The sequence below is a fragment of the Vigna umbellata genome, chromosome 1 (assembly GCF_029865625.1).
Source record: "Vigna umbellata cultivar VRB3 chromosome 1, Vumbellata_1.0, whole genome shotgun sequence".
Taxonomy (NCBI): Eukaryota; Viridiplantae; Streptophyta; class Magnoliopsida; order Fabales; family Fabaceae; genus Vigna; species Vigna umbellata.
The window spans coordinates 71,085,608-71,105,479 of NC_142165.1; the positions used below are offsets into that span (position 1 = coordinate 71,085,608).

Here is a 19,872-nt window from a genome sequence, read left to right on the forward strand (position 1 = left end):
TAGCCAGGTAGCCTTTTGTAAATGGACCGCAATGGGGCAGTTGCTGACACTCTAAAATAGATTGTTGGCAATTTCCTATCATATCTATGCTACAAAGGCTAACCTTTGTACATTTGTCCTTCTCTCTTCTCATGCATGCATGCTCCTCCCTTTTTAATGCCCATCTGTCTTTCACTGCTATACTTCATCACCAACTCACCGATTGCTTTATCATATACACTAAATATATTCAACAAAACTTATCACGTTATTACATATATTTTAATACTTATATTATACAAATTATCAAACAATACAATAAAGTTACACTGTTAACCAAAAAGTTTTTCAATTTTATTTCTAAGAGATTTATTATATATTCATTTTTATAAGCATTTTCATTACAATGAATTATAATTTTAATGTACGATTTATATAAAATGTACAACAATTAAATTTAAAAAAAAAATAGATGACCTTATTTGGGTTTTTTATATCCGTCTTTAAACCTGAATTTCTCTCATTCTATATTGAGATGGGAAAGTCAAACTCAACCCCTCCAATATGTCGTGTCCAGGTCTATTGGAAAAATTCGTTTTAGAGTAATCATTATAAAAGCTATCAATTTTTAAGCATATGATAATATAAATTACCTTATTATTGTATTTCAACTATATTTTTAAAATAATTGTTGTGGTCTAAAGTTTTGCAAAAATATTAAACAGAGTTGTTATACGTAAATATATATTTAATTTTACATATATAAAATCATATTTGATCAAATTTCGGTTTCGAATGGATGACACTTTTCTGATTTCATGTCATGAAAATATTAAAAACAAAAATTAATTAATCTTAGAAAAAGATAGCAAACAGTTAGCTCAAATAAATTAAAAGGAGAATACTTTTAAAAATAGGTGGAGTTATTTTTCATTTCATCGGTTAAATAAGTAAGGTGTGTCAAGTATAAAATTAATTAATAAGCAACATAAAAATAGAAGAAGAAAATGGTTTGTAAAAATTATGGAGTTGAATATATGGATGAATTAAATTCAATCAACTTTGGTTTTCGATATGCAGACTGCCAAAAGTAATTGACATTAATAACAAAAGAAAGGGTGTCAGTGTAATTGCATCAATTACCCTACTATAAAACATGCCTCTCCCTTCAGATATCTCACTCAACATTTGAAGATCCTCTTCATACCAAATTCACAACACTTCTAATGCAAGATAAAGCTTCCAAAATGGAGAACAAAAGGAAGACTTTACTGTTGCTGCTGCTGCTCATGGCAGCACCATTCTTCTACATGCCAAACGTAAGATTCAAGATATATACTCCCAAACATACACACATATATGCTTACTCTTAGATCAGAATTTTTTCCATCATAAGAATTAGAAAACTTTTCCCTTAACTTTCTAGTCTTTGAGCTTAATTTGCAGGCTACGGAAGCTGCTTCTGATGTCAACTTTGAAGGCCATCTCACCCGTTCTGAGGTTGCATGTCGTTTTAGCCACCTTTTTAACTTTGCTCTTTGCCTGTTATCACTGTTTTCACTGCCTTGGCTTCCTTTTTCTGCAGCTCGTGAAAGGACCCATCAGAAAGGTTTTGTCATTTGTGGGTATGTATGAATTCTCTATTTACTTTTCTCACTTCCTTTTATCTCAGAAGTTAAAACTCGGAAAAGGGTTACCATAAATTGTTGCAGTGAAAGTGTGAAAAAAAAAGAAAAAGATTGAACATTTTGTTAGAAAGAATGAAAATTTATTTGTTGTGTGTTTGGAAGATTGTGGAGAGAGGTGCAGAGTGAGATGCAGTTTGCATTCGAGGCCAAAGATCTGCGGAAGAGCTTGCGGGACATGCTGTTCAAGGTGCAACTGTGTTCCTCCAGGCACTTATGGGAACAGAGAGGTGTGTGGGAAGTGTTACACAGACATGATCACTCATGGAAACAAACCTAAGTGTCCCTAGAACACACTTCCATCCATTTCCGTTTCCTTTCTCTACTTTTCACTGCATAATGCATTCTGTATTTCATACTTACTTTTTCTATCTGCCTGCTGTTCCTTGATTATCTCAATGAATCTATCAGTTATGGATATAGATCTTCCTCGTGTGTTTATGGATCAAACGAAACAATCCTTTATGATATTTTTATAAGTCAGGTAAAGTACTAAAAAGCAAGAGGAAGTAATTAGAACATGATTCGGGAAACGAAAGTTATCAAGTTTTAGTCTTTTACCTTTAAAAAAAATTAAGTCCTTATATATAATTTTATTCCACGATTTCTTATTTGTTGGGTCTCTTAAATTGTCAAGATTAAAAATTTTGGCAAAATTATTTTATTATAATAATAATAATAATATACTCTTAGCATTTACTTTTGTCGGTCTCAAGAGTGTCAATCTCTTAAAATTATTAAATTAATAGATTTCTTTCAGAGTGTAATGAAACTAACTTCTTAATGATTTAATTATTTTATTTTAATTTTACAACAACAAAAAAAAAAATAGATTTTGTATGTACAGTTTTGGTTATTAATAATAGATTTAATTATATATATATATTTATAAATGGGTTTTAAAAACCAATAACTGAGTGAATTCTTACATTAAAAGTTGGTTTATTTTTGTCTCAACACCGTTAGGCAGATTGAGGATCCGCCGTCTCAAATTCGTTGGATGGTTGGAGGAATCTGTTAGATAGTTTATGCAAAAAAATAAAATTGAGTTATGCTCAAACATTTCAAATAGACACCTTAATTAGAATTAATAAATATTGACATAGATTTCATACAACAATTAAAACAATCAATAAATACTATTCAAATTGAGCATAACAACCTAGAGAGTTACTTATTTTCAACTCAGCATTTAAAAGACATTTCTTATTCTATATGCTACTAAAGGAACAAAATTAGAACTAAAAGTATTTACTAACAACATTGTTATCCAACGTATAATTTTAAGTTCAAGAATCAAGTTTACAAAATTATCCATTCCCAATTTACTAACGGAAGAGTAATTTCCAACCAACTATTAATATTAAATAATCTTCAACTTACATTAACATTTCAAATTCAATTCAAAACTAGTGTTATATATCTAAGGTCCGGTCTATCACTCTATAGGTCCGACTGGTTTTCACCCCGTCTATTTCTATCTATTCCGTGTTATATTCATAAGATACTAATATATATTTAATGAGAAAAAATTATGATTTAGACTTAAATTACTTTTAATAATATTAAAAGATAGTTTTATTAATAATATAATAAATGTAATAATAAAAGAGTAACAACCAGAAGAAACACTCTAAATGTTATAGTTTAGAAATTTCCATATATCTCTTGATTAAAATATTTTGGCATCGTGTCACAAGTAAAATTGGTCTTGTGCCACACTTATTTTGTTTTTATTTAATTATTTTCTATATAAAACAAATTTGATTATTTAACGAGTCATTATTCTGATAGACTTTTTTGCAGGGTTTTATGAAATGTAATAGCTTTTTAGGATGCTAATGTAGAAATTTTTTCGCCTATATTTTATACGTATTTATTTTGGAGTTATCTACAGCTGAATTCATATCTTCACAAATGTGTTTTTTATGATGAAAAAAAAATGTTTTATTGTTTCTTGCACAACAAAATGACAAATCAATTGTTTGATTATATTTGTGTTTGTACTTAAACTGTTTGATATATGTATTCATTAATTGAAGATGAATCATTGATTGAAACACTTTGAATATTGTATATCTGCATGAAATAATTGATTAATTGTATGCATTAATTGTATAATCGATTAAAACACGTTGTTATGCCAATACATGATTACTGAGTGCATTGAAGTGTTTTGAAAATAAATATGAAACTTAACCGATTACATTATTTTCATAATCGATTAAAATGCGTTTTAAGTGAAAACCTTTTTTTAAAAGCCATAATTGTCAATAACGGTCATATTTTGAATATTGTGGCTTGTATATTTTGTTTAATCGATTGCATGTGTTTTTAATCTTTTAAATCTTATGCAAATGTAAAACTGTTAAAGCTGAAGAAAAATCTTAACAGATTACATTAAATGTTTAATCGATTAAATTGCATCAGTATTGAAAAATCTATAAATAGACGCATTGCTCTTTGCCTTTCAACAATTTTATGATTCTAATCTTTCATAACTAACTTGATTGTTGAGTTTTAGAGCGACCTGATTTTTTAAAGAATCAAATATTGCTACATTGGAAAGAAATCCATAAAGATGGTAGAGCCATTCGGGTTGTCTAATCGATAAGCTTCATTCTTCAAGTCTTCAGTGATTCTTGCGACTTCACACGTCTTCCTCCATACCAAGTCGCCCTTATTGAAGTGTCTCAGTCTGACCTTTGTGTTATATCTTCAAGCGATCACCCATTTATAAGCTTCAACACGCATGACTACTACTTCTCTTTTTGCTTGCAAGGTGTTTAACTCCACTATAAGGTGTACTTCATTGACGTCAATACAATATGTGAAGTTAAAAGACGTCAATACCATACATGAGGTTGTGTCGTGCAGTGAATAATGGTATCCCCAAAATACCTTTGGCAGTTCATCCACCCAAGCTCTCTTTGCTTCCTCTGATTCAACTCGACTACTATGGTTTTACTTACCGCTTCAACTTGATCGTTCGTCTAAGAGTGTTCCATAGAACTAACTGGTTACATGCTTGATGCCCAAGCTCTTATAGAACTTGACTAACCTATTTTTGATGAATTGTTGGCCATTATCAGTAATGAGTCCAAGAAAGGCCGAAGTGACATATGAGCTTCCAGATGAACTTTTGTACTTGTTGGGTCATGATGGTTGTCAAGGGTTCAACTTCCACCCACTTGGTGAAGTAGTTTATTGCTACAAGTAGGAACACCTTTTATGCTCGACCGACCAAGAAAGGACCCAAATGTCCACTTCCTACTAAGCGAACAACCATATGGAGACAATGTTATGGAGCTCGACCGGGGGCACCCTAACATTGTTGCCATGCTCTTATAGTAGCAAACTTCTAGCTAGGTTGGACCAAAACTAGTAGAGAGGTTATGGTGTTTGGTCCCTTAGGTGATGTTGGTGTGGAATATGGTGGGCAATGGCCAAGGAATGCGTAAGCAATGGTTGGAGAAGGAAGAAGGCTCACGACCTTAGGTGGTGATATGGTGGTGTTGTGGTGTTTGGTGGATCAAAGAGAGGTTAGGCCAACTTGTAGAGGAAGGTGACTAGAGGGACCACATGGGATGCTCTAATCTTAATCTAAGTAGAGTATTATGGCTCATAATGGGTAACATAACATTACTCTAAATCAAAGGTGAATACATGAGAGGAGACACTTTTATTTATAGGCTAAGGGTGTCTCCTAAAAATCATAAAAACAAAAACTTTGCATGTCTTCCCTTCTAAGCATCTTTTGGTCGAGAAAGTGGCCCTCTAAGGAGTGGACAAGTGTCCACAAACCCTCTCTAATGAGGGAAGGACATGTGGCCACTAACTAGGGAGAATCCTCTCCATTTCTAGAATGTCATATGACCATTACTAAAGCTAAATCATCTCCAATGGAAGCATGACACGTGACATATATTTTCCACATGGTTTGGACAACTAAGCAAGGAAAAACCCTACACTAACTAGGCCTTAATACAAGCCTTAAAAAAACCTATACTAGTTAGTCGAAATACATGGCCTAAATTATTCTTCAACCCAAGTCAAAAGGCATCACGTCGTAGCATTCTTCATGGTTGTTTGATCAACACATTGTACGAGGTGTTTGCCTCCACCAGCAGGTACCTCACTCTCAACTCCTTTGTGTCACGCTCAGCTCCTAGCCTGGTCCTTAAATCCACATAGTCACGTGTGTCCACCCGATCGTTGGTGAACCCCACTATCTGTTCGTTATATGGTATGACCATATCTTTTGAAAGGTTCATCTTCTATAAAGTCTTCCAATAGAGGTTGTTGGCGGAGCTGCCTTAGTCGATGAGAACCTTACTCACACTGTACCGAACGATCTCGACCGTGATGATCATGTAGTTATCCTAATTAGGATTTGGCGCTTTGAAATCTTCACTCGTGAAGATGCTGAGTTGCATGGACCTAGGCTTGAAATCCACCAAGTGGAAGATGGTGAGGCTTCTTACTCATCAAATTATTAAAAATACTAAGTGTATTCCCCGACAACAGCGTCAAATTTGATATGTTGTCGTTAAAGCTATCACTAATAGAATATTTTAATACAATAATAATAATTTAAATACATATTACTATTTATTATCTATTTTATCTCATTTAAATATTTTTTCTAGGTATTACACAAAGCATCTTTTTCTCATCTCTCCTCACAAACCATTCCTTGTTGTTTAGAGGTTTGTTTTTCTCTTTCTCGCATTTTTTTTGTATGTTTAATATTTGTTCGCAATGAAAAAACACACATTGATGTGTTTTGGTCTTTGTCGCAGGTTCATCAAGGTCATGTGTTGTTCTATTGCTAAAGCCTTGGTTGATTGCTCACGCATTATCCTTCCATTATTTGAGCATTTCTCATTGTGTTGCCCATGTCATACACATGTAGCTTCCCATTTTTGCATTCCATTGTTTGAAGCATGTTCTAATTTTTATATAAGCTTCGATTGCTTTCAAAAGTATATCTGTGAAAAATATGCTTAGATTATTTAGTTCGTCTTAAAATGTTTTGATTAAACAGCTGAAATAAAATTTGAAATACCAAATTACTTTCTTGTACTGCTGTCACTTTATTGATTTTCACCTAATAGATATTGTATCCATATGATAGTAATATATATTTAAGGTTTAATAGGTTCGGAGGTCCCTATATTTGCGGGTTCGTTTCAGTTGGGTCCTCCAATTTTTAAAGTGATCAATTGGGTCCCTAATTTGGTAAATGTGATTCAATAATAGGATCTCCGTTAAATGTAGTTAACGTACGTTAACTTTGTTATGAAGTGGAAGCTGAGGCATCCAGGTGGCATCCTTCGTGGATTTTTATCATTTTTATTTTCCCTTCCATTCACACAGTTAACATCAAAGTAATGACCCTGCTGCTTCAAAATGTAGCTCTCAGAACGCCACTCCCACACCAGCAGCTGCCCCAATTTGGCGCAGCCAAATGTCAGCCAGTTCCCAAGCTCGTTAAACACAGCGGTGGTAATTTTCTCCTTTGAAATAGATAGCAAATGAATGCACACAAAATCTGGCATCTGATACAACCCAAACACACCATTAGAAAATCCAACAAACACCACATCTGATACAACCCCTATGATAATCACATGCTGTCACTTTTGCCCATCCCTGCATAAACCCATCCTTCCTCAATAACTCCCACTTTCCCTTACTCAGGTAACCCTCATCACCATCCTCAACATCAATTTTCTTCCTCTTCTTCACACCATCATTCTCAACAACCTCCAAATTCCTTTCCGCGTCCCTCTCCGGCGTCCCTGGCGAGGGCGGCTCCGAACCCTCAGCCTCACCACCACTATCAGAAGTAAAACCCCAGCTAAATAAGTAACAATCCCTAGTAATCGTATAAGCCTTACAAACTCTACTAGTTTTCGAATTGACACCGAAGAACGAACCTACAACCGAATCCCTGTGCCCTAGGAGCAAAAAGGGTTTTTTCTTTCCACCACTATTCAATTTCTTCAAGCACAAGATTCTCGCGGTTAAATCCTTGGACCCGACGATGAGGTACTTGGAGTCCGGGCTCCAATCGAGGGTGGTTACTTTCGCGTCGAACTTGGCGAAGGTGCGTACCAGCTCGAAGGGGAAGTACTCGCGGCGGAAGGCCGGAGAGCGCCAGATCTGGACAAGCTTTCTGGTGGCGACGGCGATGTTAACTTCATGGTTCTTGGTTGCTTCTCTTAAACATTATCTGTCACCAAAACCAGGAAATTCTTGAACACCGTAGGGTTCTTGGTTGCTTCTCTTGCCTTGGTGGTGATTCCCAGTTTCAGAACATTAATGAGAAGCATTGGTTAATAATTTCTAAAAATGATAAAAATCCACGAAGGATGCCACCTGGATGCCTCAGCTTCTACTTCATAACAAAGTTAATGTACGTTAACTACATTTAACGGAGATCCTATTATTGAATCACATTTACCAAATTAGGGACCCAATTGATCACTTTAAAAATTGAAGGACCCAACTGAAACGAACCCGCAAATATAGGGACCTCCGAACCTATTAAACCTATATTTAATAAACAAATTATGATATAAAAGTTAATGCACTTAAAATACTTTTAATAATATTAAAGTAATATTTAAAGGAGTGTCTTATTAATAAATATAATGAATAGAGTAATCTTGTAAATAGATTAACAATGAGAAGAAAGAATATACTCGATATTATATCTATACTTCCATATTATAAGAGAAACAAAACTAAGTAAATTAATCCTCATGTCTAGAATTGACATAAAATTAGGATAAAAAACTATTGATATGAACCTAAACTCCTACAATTTTAATTCCAAAACAATCACTAGTGCAGAAAGGGCTTTAGACGTCTGTTATTTTGGCCTTTTGACGTCCGACATGCACCTGACGTCTTTGTGGGTGACGTTAACCAAACGTCTGTTGTGCAAGGTCGGACGTCTATATAGACGTCCGTTCCGACACAACAGACGTCTATATAGACGTCCGTTTGTGTCGGAATGGACGTCTATATGGTTGAACGGGTTATTTAGGGTTACGGGGTTTGGACGTCTGTTTGTGCACTGCCAGACGTCTAAGGGTCACTCAATGAAAATTATAATAACATGTCAAAAACATGCATACACAAAACGCTATCAAAAAATTATTAACGAAGAAACTAACCTGAAGAGCAGATTCAAAATGAAAATGGAGGGAAATGGAGGACTGCACGACGATAAAACGTAGGCCAAAAAACGCCGCCCAAGAACACGGAACAAACTGCACCAAAACGCACCAAAAACGATTTTTAATCGGTCAAAATGAAAGATATTTCATCACTGAACAATTTAATTGGAATAAAAGTAAGATTAAATGGTCCAAAACAGATAAAAACCAACCTGGAAATGTAAGGCGCAAAGGGAACTCTCACGGAAGCGCGTAACTCCTCGCGGGTTCGCGTTTTGGTATATATGTCCTTCTTTTAAACGTCTTTTAAACATTCGTTCTTGAGGGGGTCGGACGTCTATAATATTATAGACGTCTGGCCCCCTCCAGAACGGACGTTCAAAAGGCTGAAGCAATCAACTCTTCAACTCCCCCTGTCAGCCTTTTGAACGTCCGTTCTGGAAGGGGCCGGACGTCGACAATATTATAGACGTCCGGCCCCCTCCAGAACGGACGTTCAAGAGGCTGACAGGGTAGTTGAACTCGTTAGCCTTTTGAACGTCCATTCTGGAGGGGGCCGGACGTCTACAAGCTGAAGCAATCAACTCTTCAACTCCCCCCGTCAGTCTCTTGAACGTCTGTTCTGGAGGGGGTCGGACGTCTACAAGCTGAAGCAATCAACTCTTCAAATCCCCCCGTCAGTCTCTTGAACGTCCGTTCTGGTGGGGGCTGGACGTCTACAAGCTGAAGCAATCAACTCTTCAACTCCCCCGTCAGTCTCTTGAACGTCCGTTCTGGAGGGAGCCGGACGTCTACAATATTATATACGTCCGCCCCCTCCAGAACGGACGTTCAAGAGACTGACAGGGGAGTTGAAGAGTTGATTGCTTCAGCCTTTTGAACGTCCATTCTGGATGGGGGGCGGACGTCTATAATATTGTAGACGTCCGGCCCCCTCCAGAACGGACGTTCAGAAGGCTTAAGCAATCAACTCTTCAAGTCCCTCCGTCAGCCTATTGAACGTTTGTTCCGGAGGGGGCCGGACGTCTACAATATTATAGACGTCAGTCCCTCTCCAGAACGGACGTCTCCACACTCAATTATTTACATTTATGCCACCGATCAATTATTTACGTTGGGGTTTTGGTGGACCGACGTCTATTGAGTGACGTTAAAGGTCAATTATGCACTAGTGAATCAAAACACAAATTACAAATATTCTAAAGGTTAATGGAGAAGAATCAAAGTTCTCAATTACACAAAGAAAAACATATGAAAATCAAAAGAATTGGAAAATAAAATAAACTTACTCTATTTAAAAATTCTATTTAAAAAGTCAACTGGAAAAATGTATTCATTATCTCGTTACCATCCACATAACATGATTCGATATTAAAAAACATGAGTAATAGAGTTAGATTTAAATTTAAAAAAAATGTAAACTACGAAGCATGTACATGTTTTCTAAAATTATAAAAGAAAACTTATAGAAAACAAGAGGTAAAAGAAATGGATTCACGCATGAGTTATATACAAAATAAACTTAAAATAAAAAGAATGCTATATTCTCTCTATTTTTTCAAAAAAAAATATTTCTACTTATTTGTTGTTTGTAAAGTTCTATAATATATAATGGGTATTTTTAACTAATTGTACTTTTATTTTTTAATCTTAAACAGAACTAAAATAATTATTTTCATTAGGACGAAGACAACTCTATTTTATAGATGTTTGATGGAAAGAAAAAAAATATATCGTAAGAAAGGGAGATATATATTTTGTAGAAAAATAAAAAGCTGACACTATATTATACAAATAGAAAATGCATTATTTTCAGTGATGTTTTATCTAAATAATAAAAATATTATTATAAATTATAAAAATCAATGCTTTTATTCTGTTTGATCAAACCTTAAAGCCAAATGTTACAAAGTAAAAGTAGTATTTTTTAGGTTTTAGGTACAAAAACTTAAGTGACATTAAAGAAATGAACGGGTGAAGTATTAATTCGTCATTGACTATATTTGAGTCTGAAAATAGCATTTAATGTTATTGATTTAATCAACCCTATACAGCAACAGAAATCATATTTCCAATGACATGCACGAGTAATAATTTCTTTCTTAAAAAATGTGATCTTATTTTTATTATATACCTGTGTAATCAGTCATTCAATATAGGTTAAAATTGAAGATTTTTCAAAATTTATTTTTTGTTAATTATATCTCTTAATTCATTTTATTCATTAATTTATCTAAGAGAGTAATGACTGCTTTTTATTTATGAAATATGAAATACAAAGAGTACAAAGAATTAATTATATTTTAAATAAGGTCGATGGGTCCAAATTGATTACATAAAAAAATATAAAAGTAAATGCAGACAATAAGTTGATGACAAATAGTAGTTCACAACTATTATTATTGGAATTAGTTGAGATAAGTAAACATTTCAAGTTATTATTACTAATCATTAGGACATATGCTATTAAATAAAGAATAATTCAAATTTACATTTATTAGATGTTATTGACCCGTGTGAATTAATCTTAAAATTGAAAATGAATTGAGAAGGAGGAAGTATACTCTTAAAAGCATCTTTGATAAAAACTAATCTATAGGTTAGTTGAAAATTGATAATTAATTGAAAATATACAGATATAAAGTGAATAATATCTTAAGTTAATTGATAAATGTAAAGTAGTAGGGGGAAAACTTAAAAAGCAGTCAATTATTAAGAAAAGTTACGACATGTTCATAAATATGTATGCATCCATTGCCCAATTCTTTTATTGATAAGAAAAATGCTAACATATCAACCTATATGAAGGGTAACCTTAAAAAATACTTGTTCATAAAACCTTAGTTATAAATCTTATATCAAACAAGACTCCATGGCCCAATGGATAAGGCGCTGGTCTACGGAACCAGAGATTCTGGGTTCGATCCCCAGTGGAGTCGATTTTAAAAATTGTTGTTTTCATCATTTTATAAGCTGCAATCTATAAAATCGTAAGACATGTGAGAAAAGTTTTTGATCAATTTTCATTTAAACTTTACATTCAAACTGGTCATTTGTTAGTACATTTTTTTGTCTTCATAAAAGATATGGGAAACCTTTGAATCTAAATAATCAACATTAAGTTATTTTCCAACCATAATGAAGTTCAACCTCTAATAACAGCATCCATAAGTTCAACGTTTAGAGTAATATTAATTTCAACATAAGAAGAGAAACTTCTCATACATTCAACTCTACTTCTAAAAATATCTACACATTCAACAAAACTAATACACCCTTTGGTGTTACCATCCACATTAAAGTTTACATAGAAAGTAATTTTCAAACACCCATACAAATATGAGCAGTCCTACAAATATGAAATATTGAAGTTTTTTATAATTACAAAATCATTAATATTTGTTGAGATGAATATATTTTATTAACTAAATTATAAATTCGTGTAACTGTAGGACATATTGTATAGTTATAACTTCCAAATTTAATCTTGATTTATAGGAATAAAATGTTATTAAAATGAAATATCTACGTATAAGAAAGAAAATCATAAAATGAGTTACATTTTTCATCATACCTTTAGGAAGTATAAAAAGAATTTTAATGTAAAAGATAGTGAAAGGATTACCAAGTTTAGAAACATTCCTCGCTTTCTATACAACACAAATAATGAATTACCTTACCCATACAATTTAATATCCAAAAATGACATGGACATAATGTGAAACTACTTTTGTATCAAAAGTATTATTATATTTACCACTCAGACTTCAATTTCTAAAACATACAAACTTCAACTCTCGAAAACATAGAGATATGATAATTTGAATTGTGCCACACAAAAATTAACCGAGTCTATTAAAATGTACCCATCAACAATGTATACATGTAAACAAATCTGTGGTATTTGATAGGTCTCGCTGCTTGGAATCTTTAAGCTACAGTTATAAGTACTGAGGAAAAAATAAGAGAGCAATACAATCGCTCATAATTTACATGAAAAAAAAATTATAGGAACGAAGGTAAACCAACAGCTCCTGTAAACGTTTCCCACAATCATGAACTTTGCTAGGAACTTGGACACATGCAGACACACTATTGATATTTTCCATACTTAAGATACCTTAAAAGATGATGGGAAAATGCCATTCCAGAAACTAAGTTTGGATAAGACACTGCTCATTACAAAAATAGTTGTCTGCATTAATTCTAACTCTGATATGGAAGTCGGCTTCATGGAAATTACATGATCCTTAAGAAATGGCAGGATGCGTTAAATGAGTGTCATATACTGTGAGCCATTTAGATGCAACAACTAATACCTTTTAAATGCAGAGGCCCATAATGTTCTTCACCTTGTCATTGGAGGATGCTGTTTTACATACTTAGTGCATTCTAGTATCCTCATGCCAGTGCCCTCTCTTTAACAGTTGTTGAATCTGTGACTTTGTTAGTACCTGTTACAAATACAAGATGACAATTGGGACGAGATTCAAAGGCATTTTCTGTTACTCATAAACTTAAACATATTCGCTGATCATCAATATTTAGGGTATACATATTCATATAGAATGTTTCTTTTAAAACTTTGTAGTACTAAGTGTTAAAAGTTTACCCCTCTTCTTGAGCTTGTTGCGGAAGCTTCTTTTCCGGCTAAATGCAGTTTCCTGTGGTAAATTGGCAACTATTACTCACAAGTATTTGAATTCATCAATGATTTATAGTGTTTAAATAATGTGTGAAGATGTTAAATGTCCTTAGTTAACTCCGGCATCATACATGACCAGCATCAACTGTAATCCTCAAGACCCAATTTTACAATTACAAAATTATTTTTCTTGGAACAACCACAATTGGTATTCTTTCCATTGCATGTGTAAGGCCAATGAATATTAAAATTTACCACAGGTTGACCACGTTTCTCTGCCCAACGAACTGCATCGACAAGTTCCCTATTGGATTCGGTGTACATGCTAGTAACAAGTCCAATTTGACCAGCTCTAGCTGTACGACCAACCCTATGCAAAAAGTCTACAGCAGAAGTAGCAAAATCTGCCTGAAATGCATGAACCACATTGCAAATGAACATCTCTATATGATAATAAAACACATCTCTATATGATAATAAAACACAATAAAACAGCAATACAGTAAAAAGCAGTGTCATAATAGCAGAATTAGAGTTCATAAGATGGAAATAAAAGAGACAGATACGTGCATGGTAGTGTAATGATTTCAGTTCAGAGTCCCATAATAAATAAAGTAACCCAAATAAGTGACTGAAGAAATCGAGTAGGGAAGATAATTCAACTTTTCAGGCCATACTTGATTAGTTGTAAGAATTTAATTAAAAGCACTTTAGTGGTATAAAATACCACTTTATCCCCAGACTGCATTCGTTCCAAACCAAAAGTCAAAACTCAGAAATTTCCCAACAAGTCCTCTTATTTGATGTGGCCAACACTTTTTTGCTCCCTAAAGGAGTTTGACTTTTAAGGCCTAAAATAGATCCATTAACTCTGTTACTGCCTTTAGTGTGTCATGTTCACATCTTCTCACTCTGTCATCATGCTTCAATCGATTTGATCACAATATGTTCCTTCTCAGAGTAATTAATCAATATTGGAAGATGACAATCAACTAAACCATTAAATTACTAGTATACAGAATTACAATTTCCCGTATAATCTTATAGAACTTATACCTCTATCATAGTCTCATAAATCAGAAGATATTGGAGGTCCACTTGAATAGGTTGTTTATGCTCATGTATAATTTATTTGAGACAGAATACGTGAATTGATTGAGGAATTAAGGTCCTCGGCAGATGAATTTATATACAGACTAATACTAGTAACGTTGTCTAATTATATGAAACAAGGAAACCCTTGTCAACTAACATTCAAATCACAATAAAACCAAATCATATTCTAAAGATATTGTGAATTAGCATAGAAATACAACTCTAAATATGAGATATTTCCCTAACTAGGAGATGCTTTCTAACAATTTTATTTCTCAAAAAATAGATATTTGTTGGTGTTATTTAATGAAGCAATTTGATAAGAATCTTAGGTGAACCCACCACCAAGCTAGCCATAGCAATTGGAGAGCCCAAGTCTTATAGACCCCAAACTAGAATCCCACACTTCTAATGTGGAACCCGGGTTCCATATACAATTGGATCCTAACCTCCCACCAGAACTCGGCCCCAGAGCCCCCCTGGGCTGACTGTGTGCTAGCTAACCTTTTGACTAGTCCCAACAAGCACAGCCATGCTGGCATCACAACATTGTTCATTTTGCAGCTGAGACATGCTGCATAACTATGACACCACTCATACCATAAAAAAGCCAAACCCCACATATGAAGCTCGGACATGCCTCATAAATGGCATGCCCAGTGTCTAACACGTATCAGACACCAACATGCGTACGATACTCATCTAACACATGTATTGGTAATGTCCAATTTGAAAGATATTTTTTTTTCTTTGACATGATTTTGACATGACTCTAACACAATGTTAATAACCACAAATCCAATGATTTTCTAAAAAACCCAACTTGTAAACTTATTACATAAGTTTTTATTATGATTATAAAAGTAAGGAACAAATCTTATATGATCACTACTTTTTTCTTTTTGGATATTAGAAAGATAAATTAGATTCGTTTTTGTGTTAGTTGACAATTTGAAACTAATATGTATATAAATGCCGTATCCCGTATATTTTTTCAATTTAGCCGTATCTCTGTGTCCGTGTCGTATTCGTGTCCATATCCATATTTGGGCTTCATAGAACCCACACTTGAACCTCATACTTCCAATGTGAGAGTCAAGACCCATACCTAGCAACTTGTAAGTGAATCTTAACACGACAGATAATTGATCTTTAAAACAAATTATCACCCGTGGAAATGGTGCAGCATTAATGGGATTAAAAACTTTGGAATTCTAATGTTTTAGTGCATAGTCTTTCCAATTTCTAACATGTATAGTAGTAACACCTTCATTTGATCAACATTTCGTAGTTAATATCTAATGAAATCTTCTTTTATTTTGCTTGATTTGAAACCTAGGATAAACAGTTTTTGTTATCAGAATAAAATAATTGAACCATGAAACTACTATACTAGAGTAAAAGGTGAACTATACCTGAATAACATGTAAAACATTTGGAATATCAACACCTCGAGCAGCAGCATCAGTACATACAAGAACACCACCTTTATCATGAAAATCAACTAAGGTCTGTGCTCGCTCCTCCAATGTGCAATTCTTATGATAGCGTGAACATTCAATTCCAGATCGGAGTAATATCTTTGCCACAGCTTCGACAGCCTCAACAGTATTTGCAAAGACCATTGTTCTGTGAATGCCACCAGCATTAACCAAATCTTCAGATCTGAAACTGTGATTCACTGCCTTTATGAGTTCATCCACTTGAGTATCAACGGTAACTTCTATCCATTTTTGCTCCAATCTGAAAATTGAAAAAAAAATAACATCAAATTTAAAAAAGAAAACATGGCCAAAGGATTAGTTGGATCTCAAAATAACACGAGTTCAAAAAGATGCAGAGCATATAGTTCATATGTTTTACAACAAAGAATGGCCAAAAATCTTGTGTTCGAGAAGCCATATATTATGCCCTACCAAGGAGGATAAGTGAATGATTTCATAATCTCTCAAATGCTAATTAGAATGACATCCTTTCAATTCTGTTTCATAGACGAGAAACTAATCCAAATAAAGAATTTAGAAATGGGGAAAATAGACAATTCAACAAAAGGTTGGCAGGGACGACAACCTAAGTTGCACACCCGTTTTAGTCTAAGGGCCTAGCTAGTACTACATTTTCCTGTAACCCTTTTACAACTAAATATTTCTCAGTCACTTAAGTGGAGTCATTTCAATCTTCCAGCCATACACTAATACTTGATAGAAATATAAAACAACTTATTGGCCTCAGTCTAATAACTTAAACATTTGAAGAATTAGTATTTGGTAAGGCATCAATGCTTTCACAATTGTATTATTAATTTTTTATTCATAACAAATATAGACTTTTACCCAAAAGTAAAGTGGTAAAGTGCCTCATTCATGATTCAAGACCAAAAGGCTCTTGCTATAAAATAATAAAGCCATTTGTCTTGCATGTTTATACAAGCTAATATGTCTGAAATAATTCTTCACTGTCTGCTAATATTCAATTGAAGTAAACTCAAACTATATGTGAAGGTACACCAATAATCATACCTCTAAGGAATTCATCCAAATATTCCAATAGGCAGTAAACTATATTTATTAAAATAGTCCTGCCATTTCTGATTATAGTTGTCTTTAAGTTATACTTTTCTCCGCATACATTCCTGTCATCTCATCTCCAGTTCAAAATCAACGGAATCATCATTAAGACATTTAATCATTTTCCTACTCTAATTCTTGAAAAATACATGTCATTGTTTCACCAGGAGCAGCTGAGTAACAATGTCAAAAAATGAGATGCCGTGATTGAAAATAACACAAAAAAAACCTCGGATTGTGGCAATGAAGATAGTTTCCACAAATCCACTCAGCATCAGGAAACATATGTTTCAATATCCCTCCAGCTGTCTTCTTTCCATTCACTGGAAGTGTTGCAGCAACAAAAACATACTGTTTACTACGCTCATAAGTTTTTCTCACTCTCCTCCAGTCTCTTTGTTTAACAGATGTGTCTTCATTATTAATATCAACAATATCATCTTCTTTATCAGTGTCATCCTCTTCTAAGGTGGCTTCAGTTTGAAGTTCCTCTTCACCTTCAAAAGCAGCTTCTGATGACAAGGAAGATTCATCTTTCGCTGAAAACTCTGCTACTGATTTTTTTGATCGAGACAAGACCTTTTCATCAAAGCGGAGCAAATTTATCAAACGGATTACTTTATTCTGGAAGCTCCCACATAGAAGCATATCGGCTTCATCAAACACCTGACAGTTAGAAATACAAGTAATAATCATACATGTAAGAAGAGTCATAGTTTAATTCATATATCTTTTACCGTAACATGCATGAGATCTGAAACATACCACATATTTAACACCACGCATAAATTGCATACGGCGGGTTCTATCAAGGTCAACATAATTCAGAAGGGCAGCAGGTGTTGTCACAATGACATCAGGTTCCCGAATTGGCCATCCCTGGTCAAAATAATTCTTATTATTAAAAATTTAAGAAAAGCATACACAAATTCCATATGACCGTAAATATTGCTCAATCATTACCTGCCTACCACAAATGGCAGCCACACTGACTATGGCGTCACCATCATCCCTACGTAGACTGCTGGCCATCTTAACTACCTGCTCACAAAGTTGCACATTCGGACAAAGGATGAGCAGAACTTTCTGTGTCGGGGTCACTTCCTGATCAGACATAGCATGTAGAGAATGTTCCTGGGCATCCCTTAGCTTATCAATAAGAGGAACTAGGTAACTGTATGTTTTACCACTCCCAGTCTCCGCGGCAATAACAACATCCTTCCCTGACATCACAGACGGTACTGAAGAAGCCTGAACACAAATCAATGATGTAAAACATCATAAGCCCCAGCGTCCCAATAAATAAAAAGAACAAAACATAGAGTTGGGATTTTAGTGTTCTCTCCGATCAGAATCGAAATTTCGTCTCAGTAACCTAAGCCAACATTTTTACTGTGAACTTGGTTGGATGACAGTGACAAAAACGCCCAAATAATTGCTTTTGAATTTTGTCCATATAGAAAAAAGAAAACAAAAATAAGCTACCAGCGAGAGGAAAAGAGGAGAAGGGACCTGAACGAGAGAGGGTCTGTTGAGGCCAATATCAGAGAGTGCTCTAGAAATGGTATCAGAGAGACCAAGTGAAGTCCAGGAAACGTTTTCTTCTGCAAAGAAAGTGTCTCTGCCATTGGAAGCTTGTGATGATGAAGCTGATGCAACAGCATTAACAAAGGGTGTAGCATGTGTTTGGCGTGGAGTGATTAGAGAGAAGGGACGAGGTTTGAATACGGAAGGGAAGGTTGGTTTGAGGAAGTGGGAGAAGAACTGGTAGCGAATTGGTGGGTTTTGGAGATGAAGCACCAAAGCAGAACGAGTGACATTCATTGGAACTTCCTTCTTCACTCAAAAGTTATCTTTTTCTTTTTTAACTCTCCTTTGTTTCAAGGAGACAAACAATCACATAACATCATAATGCAATTTAGGGTTTAGGGTTTTAGTTACATCGTATTATGAGTTTTTCCTTTTTTTGTTGTCAATGCATAAAGAATAGTTTGTTCTTTTTAATTCATTTTTCTTCCAAATTAATCATTCTTTAAAAATACAAGATTGGATCCGGAACCTCAAAGTCTACCAACTTGACCCAACGACCACATTATATATTTCTTATGAATATTTAATTGTGCTGTTTTTTTTTTAAAATTAAAATATTAATATAATTAGAATGCCAACAGACAGTTAGGACGTATATTTGGATTTTTTAAAATTTGTAGATATTTATGAATACTTATAAATATTTAAAAAATAATTTATAGATTTTTAAAATAAAATATAAATAAATAGATAATGTGTTGCATTTCATACAAAAATCGTAAAACTATAATAAAATTCTTTTTATCATTTTGTGATTTTTTTTATCATTCTAATCATAATAAGAGTTTAACGAGTACAAGAGAAAATAATCTTTTTATTTGAATTGAATTTTATTTTAATGGTTTAATCATTTTGAAGATTTTTTTTTAATCTCAAATTAATCTTTCACTTATTTTATTTTTTTAATTGGATTTATTTGTAAAAACTTCAATCAATTAGATCTTTACCAGATCTTTACCATTGAATTAGCTAAAAAGTGTTTAAAAATACATTAACATGACATGATAGTATTGTTTTTCTAAATGACGTGGCAGAATGTAATTGTGATGTAGGTCATGACGTAGATTTTTTTATTTTGAACATAAAAAATAGAAAAATGTAATTAAAAACATTTGTTTTCA

General features: G+C 33.8%; 2 protein-coding genes and 1 non-coding gene across 3 annotated transcripts; 2 read left to right on the top strand and 1 right to left on the bottom strand.

Moving 5' to 3' along the window:
* The first annotated feature begins 1,164 nt into the window (after positions 1-1,164).
* On the top strand, positions 1,165-2,082 carry LOC148206198 (gibberellin-regulated protein 8-like). The gene is made up of 4 exons (XM_088113038.1): positions 1,165-1,298; positions 1,426-1,479; positions 1,565-1,604; positions 1,770-2,082. The coding sequence occupies exons 1-4, from the start codon at positions 1,206-1,208 to the stop codon at positions 1,952-1,954; spliced, it is 372 nt and encodes a 123-aa protein (XP_087969164.1). The 5' UTR covers positions 1,165-1,205; the 3' UTR covers positions 1,955-2,082.
* Positions 2,083-11,720: 9,638 nt separating this feature from the next.
* TRNAR-ACG (transfer RNA arginine (anticodon ACG)) lies at positions 11,721-11,793 on the top strand. Its single transcript has one exon. It is a non-coding gene; the product is annotated as a tRNA-Arg (tRNA).
* Positions 11,794-12,738: 945 nt separating this feature from the next.
* Positions 12,739-19,064, bottom strand: EMB3108 (DEA(D/H)-box RNA helicase family protein). Its single transcript, XM_047303539.2, has 8 exons — positions 18,674-19,064; positions 18,125-18,412; positions 17,927-18,040; positions 17,391-17,827; positions 16,010-16,337; positions 13,755-13,907; positions 13,467-13,518; positions 12,739-13,308 (listed from the first exon to the last, which is right to left on the bottom strand). Exons 1-8 carry the CDS (start codon positions 18,983-18,985, stop codon positions 13,256-13,258), a joined length of 1,737 nt encoding a protein of 578 aa, XP_047159495.2. The 5' UTR covers positions 18,986-19,064; the 3' UTR covers positions 12,739-13,255.
* Between the last annotated feature and the right edge of the window lie 808 nt (positions 19,065-19,872).

What these genes read in the sequence shown, in the direction of transcription:
- LOC148206198 (XM_088113038.1), top strand. Translation starts at nt 1,206, where the DNA reads ATGCAAGATAAAGCTTCCAAAATGGAGAACAAAAGGAAGACTTTACTG. An exon ending in GCCATCTCACCCGTTCTGAG is followed by an intron (nt 1,480 to 1,564) that starts GTTGCATGTCGT and finishes CTTTTTCTGCAG; the next exon opens with CTCGTGAAAGGACCCATCAG. An exon ending in AAAGGTTTTGTCATTTGTGG is followed by an intron (nt 1,605 to 1,769) that starts GTATGTATGAAT and finishes TGTGTTTGGAAG; the next exon opens with ATTGTGGAGAGAGGTGCAGA.
- EMB3108 (XM_047303539.2), bottom strand. Translation starts at nt 18,985, where the DNA reads ATGAATGTCACTCGTTCTGCTTTGGTGCTTCATCTCCAAAACCCACCA. An exon ending in ACAGACCCTCTCTCGTTCAG is followed by an intron (nt 18,413 to 18,673) that starts GTCCCTTCTCCT and finishes ATTTGTGTTCAG; the next exon opens with GCTTCTTCAGTACCGTCTGT. An exon ending in AGAAACGTGGTCAACCTGTG is followed by an intron (nt 13,519 to 13,754) that starts GTAAATTTTAAT and finishes AATTTACCACAG; the next exon opens with GAAACTGCATTTAGCCGGAA.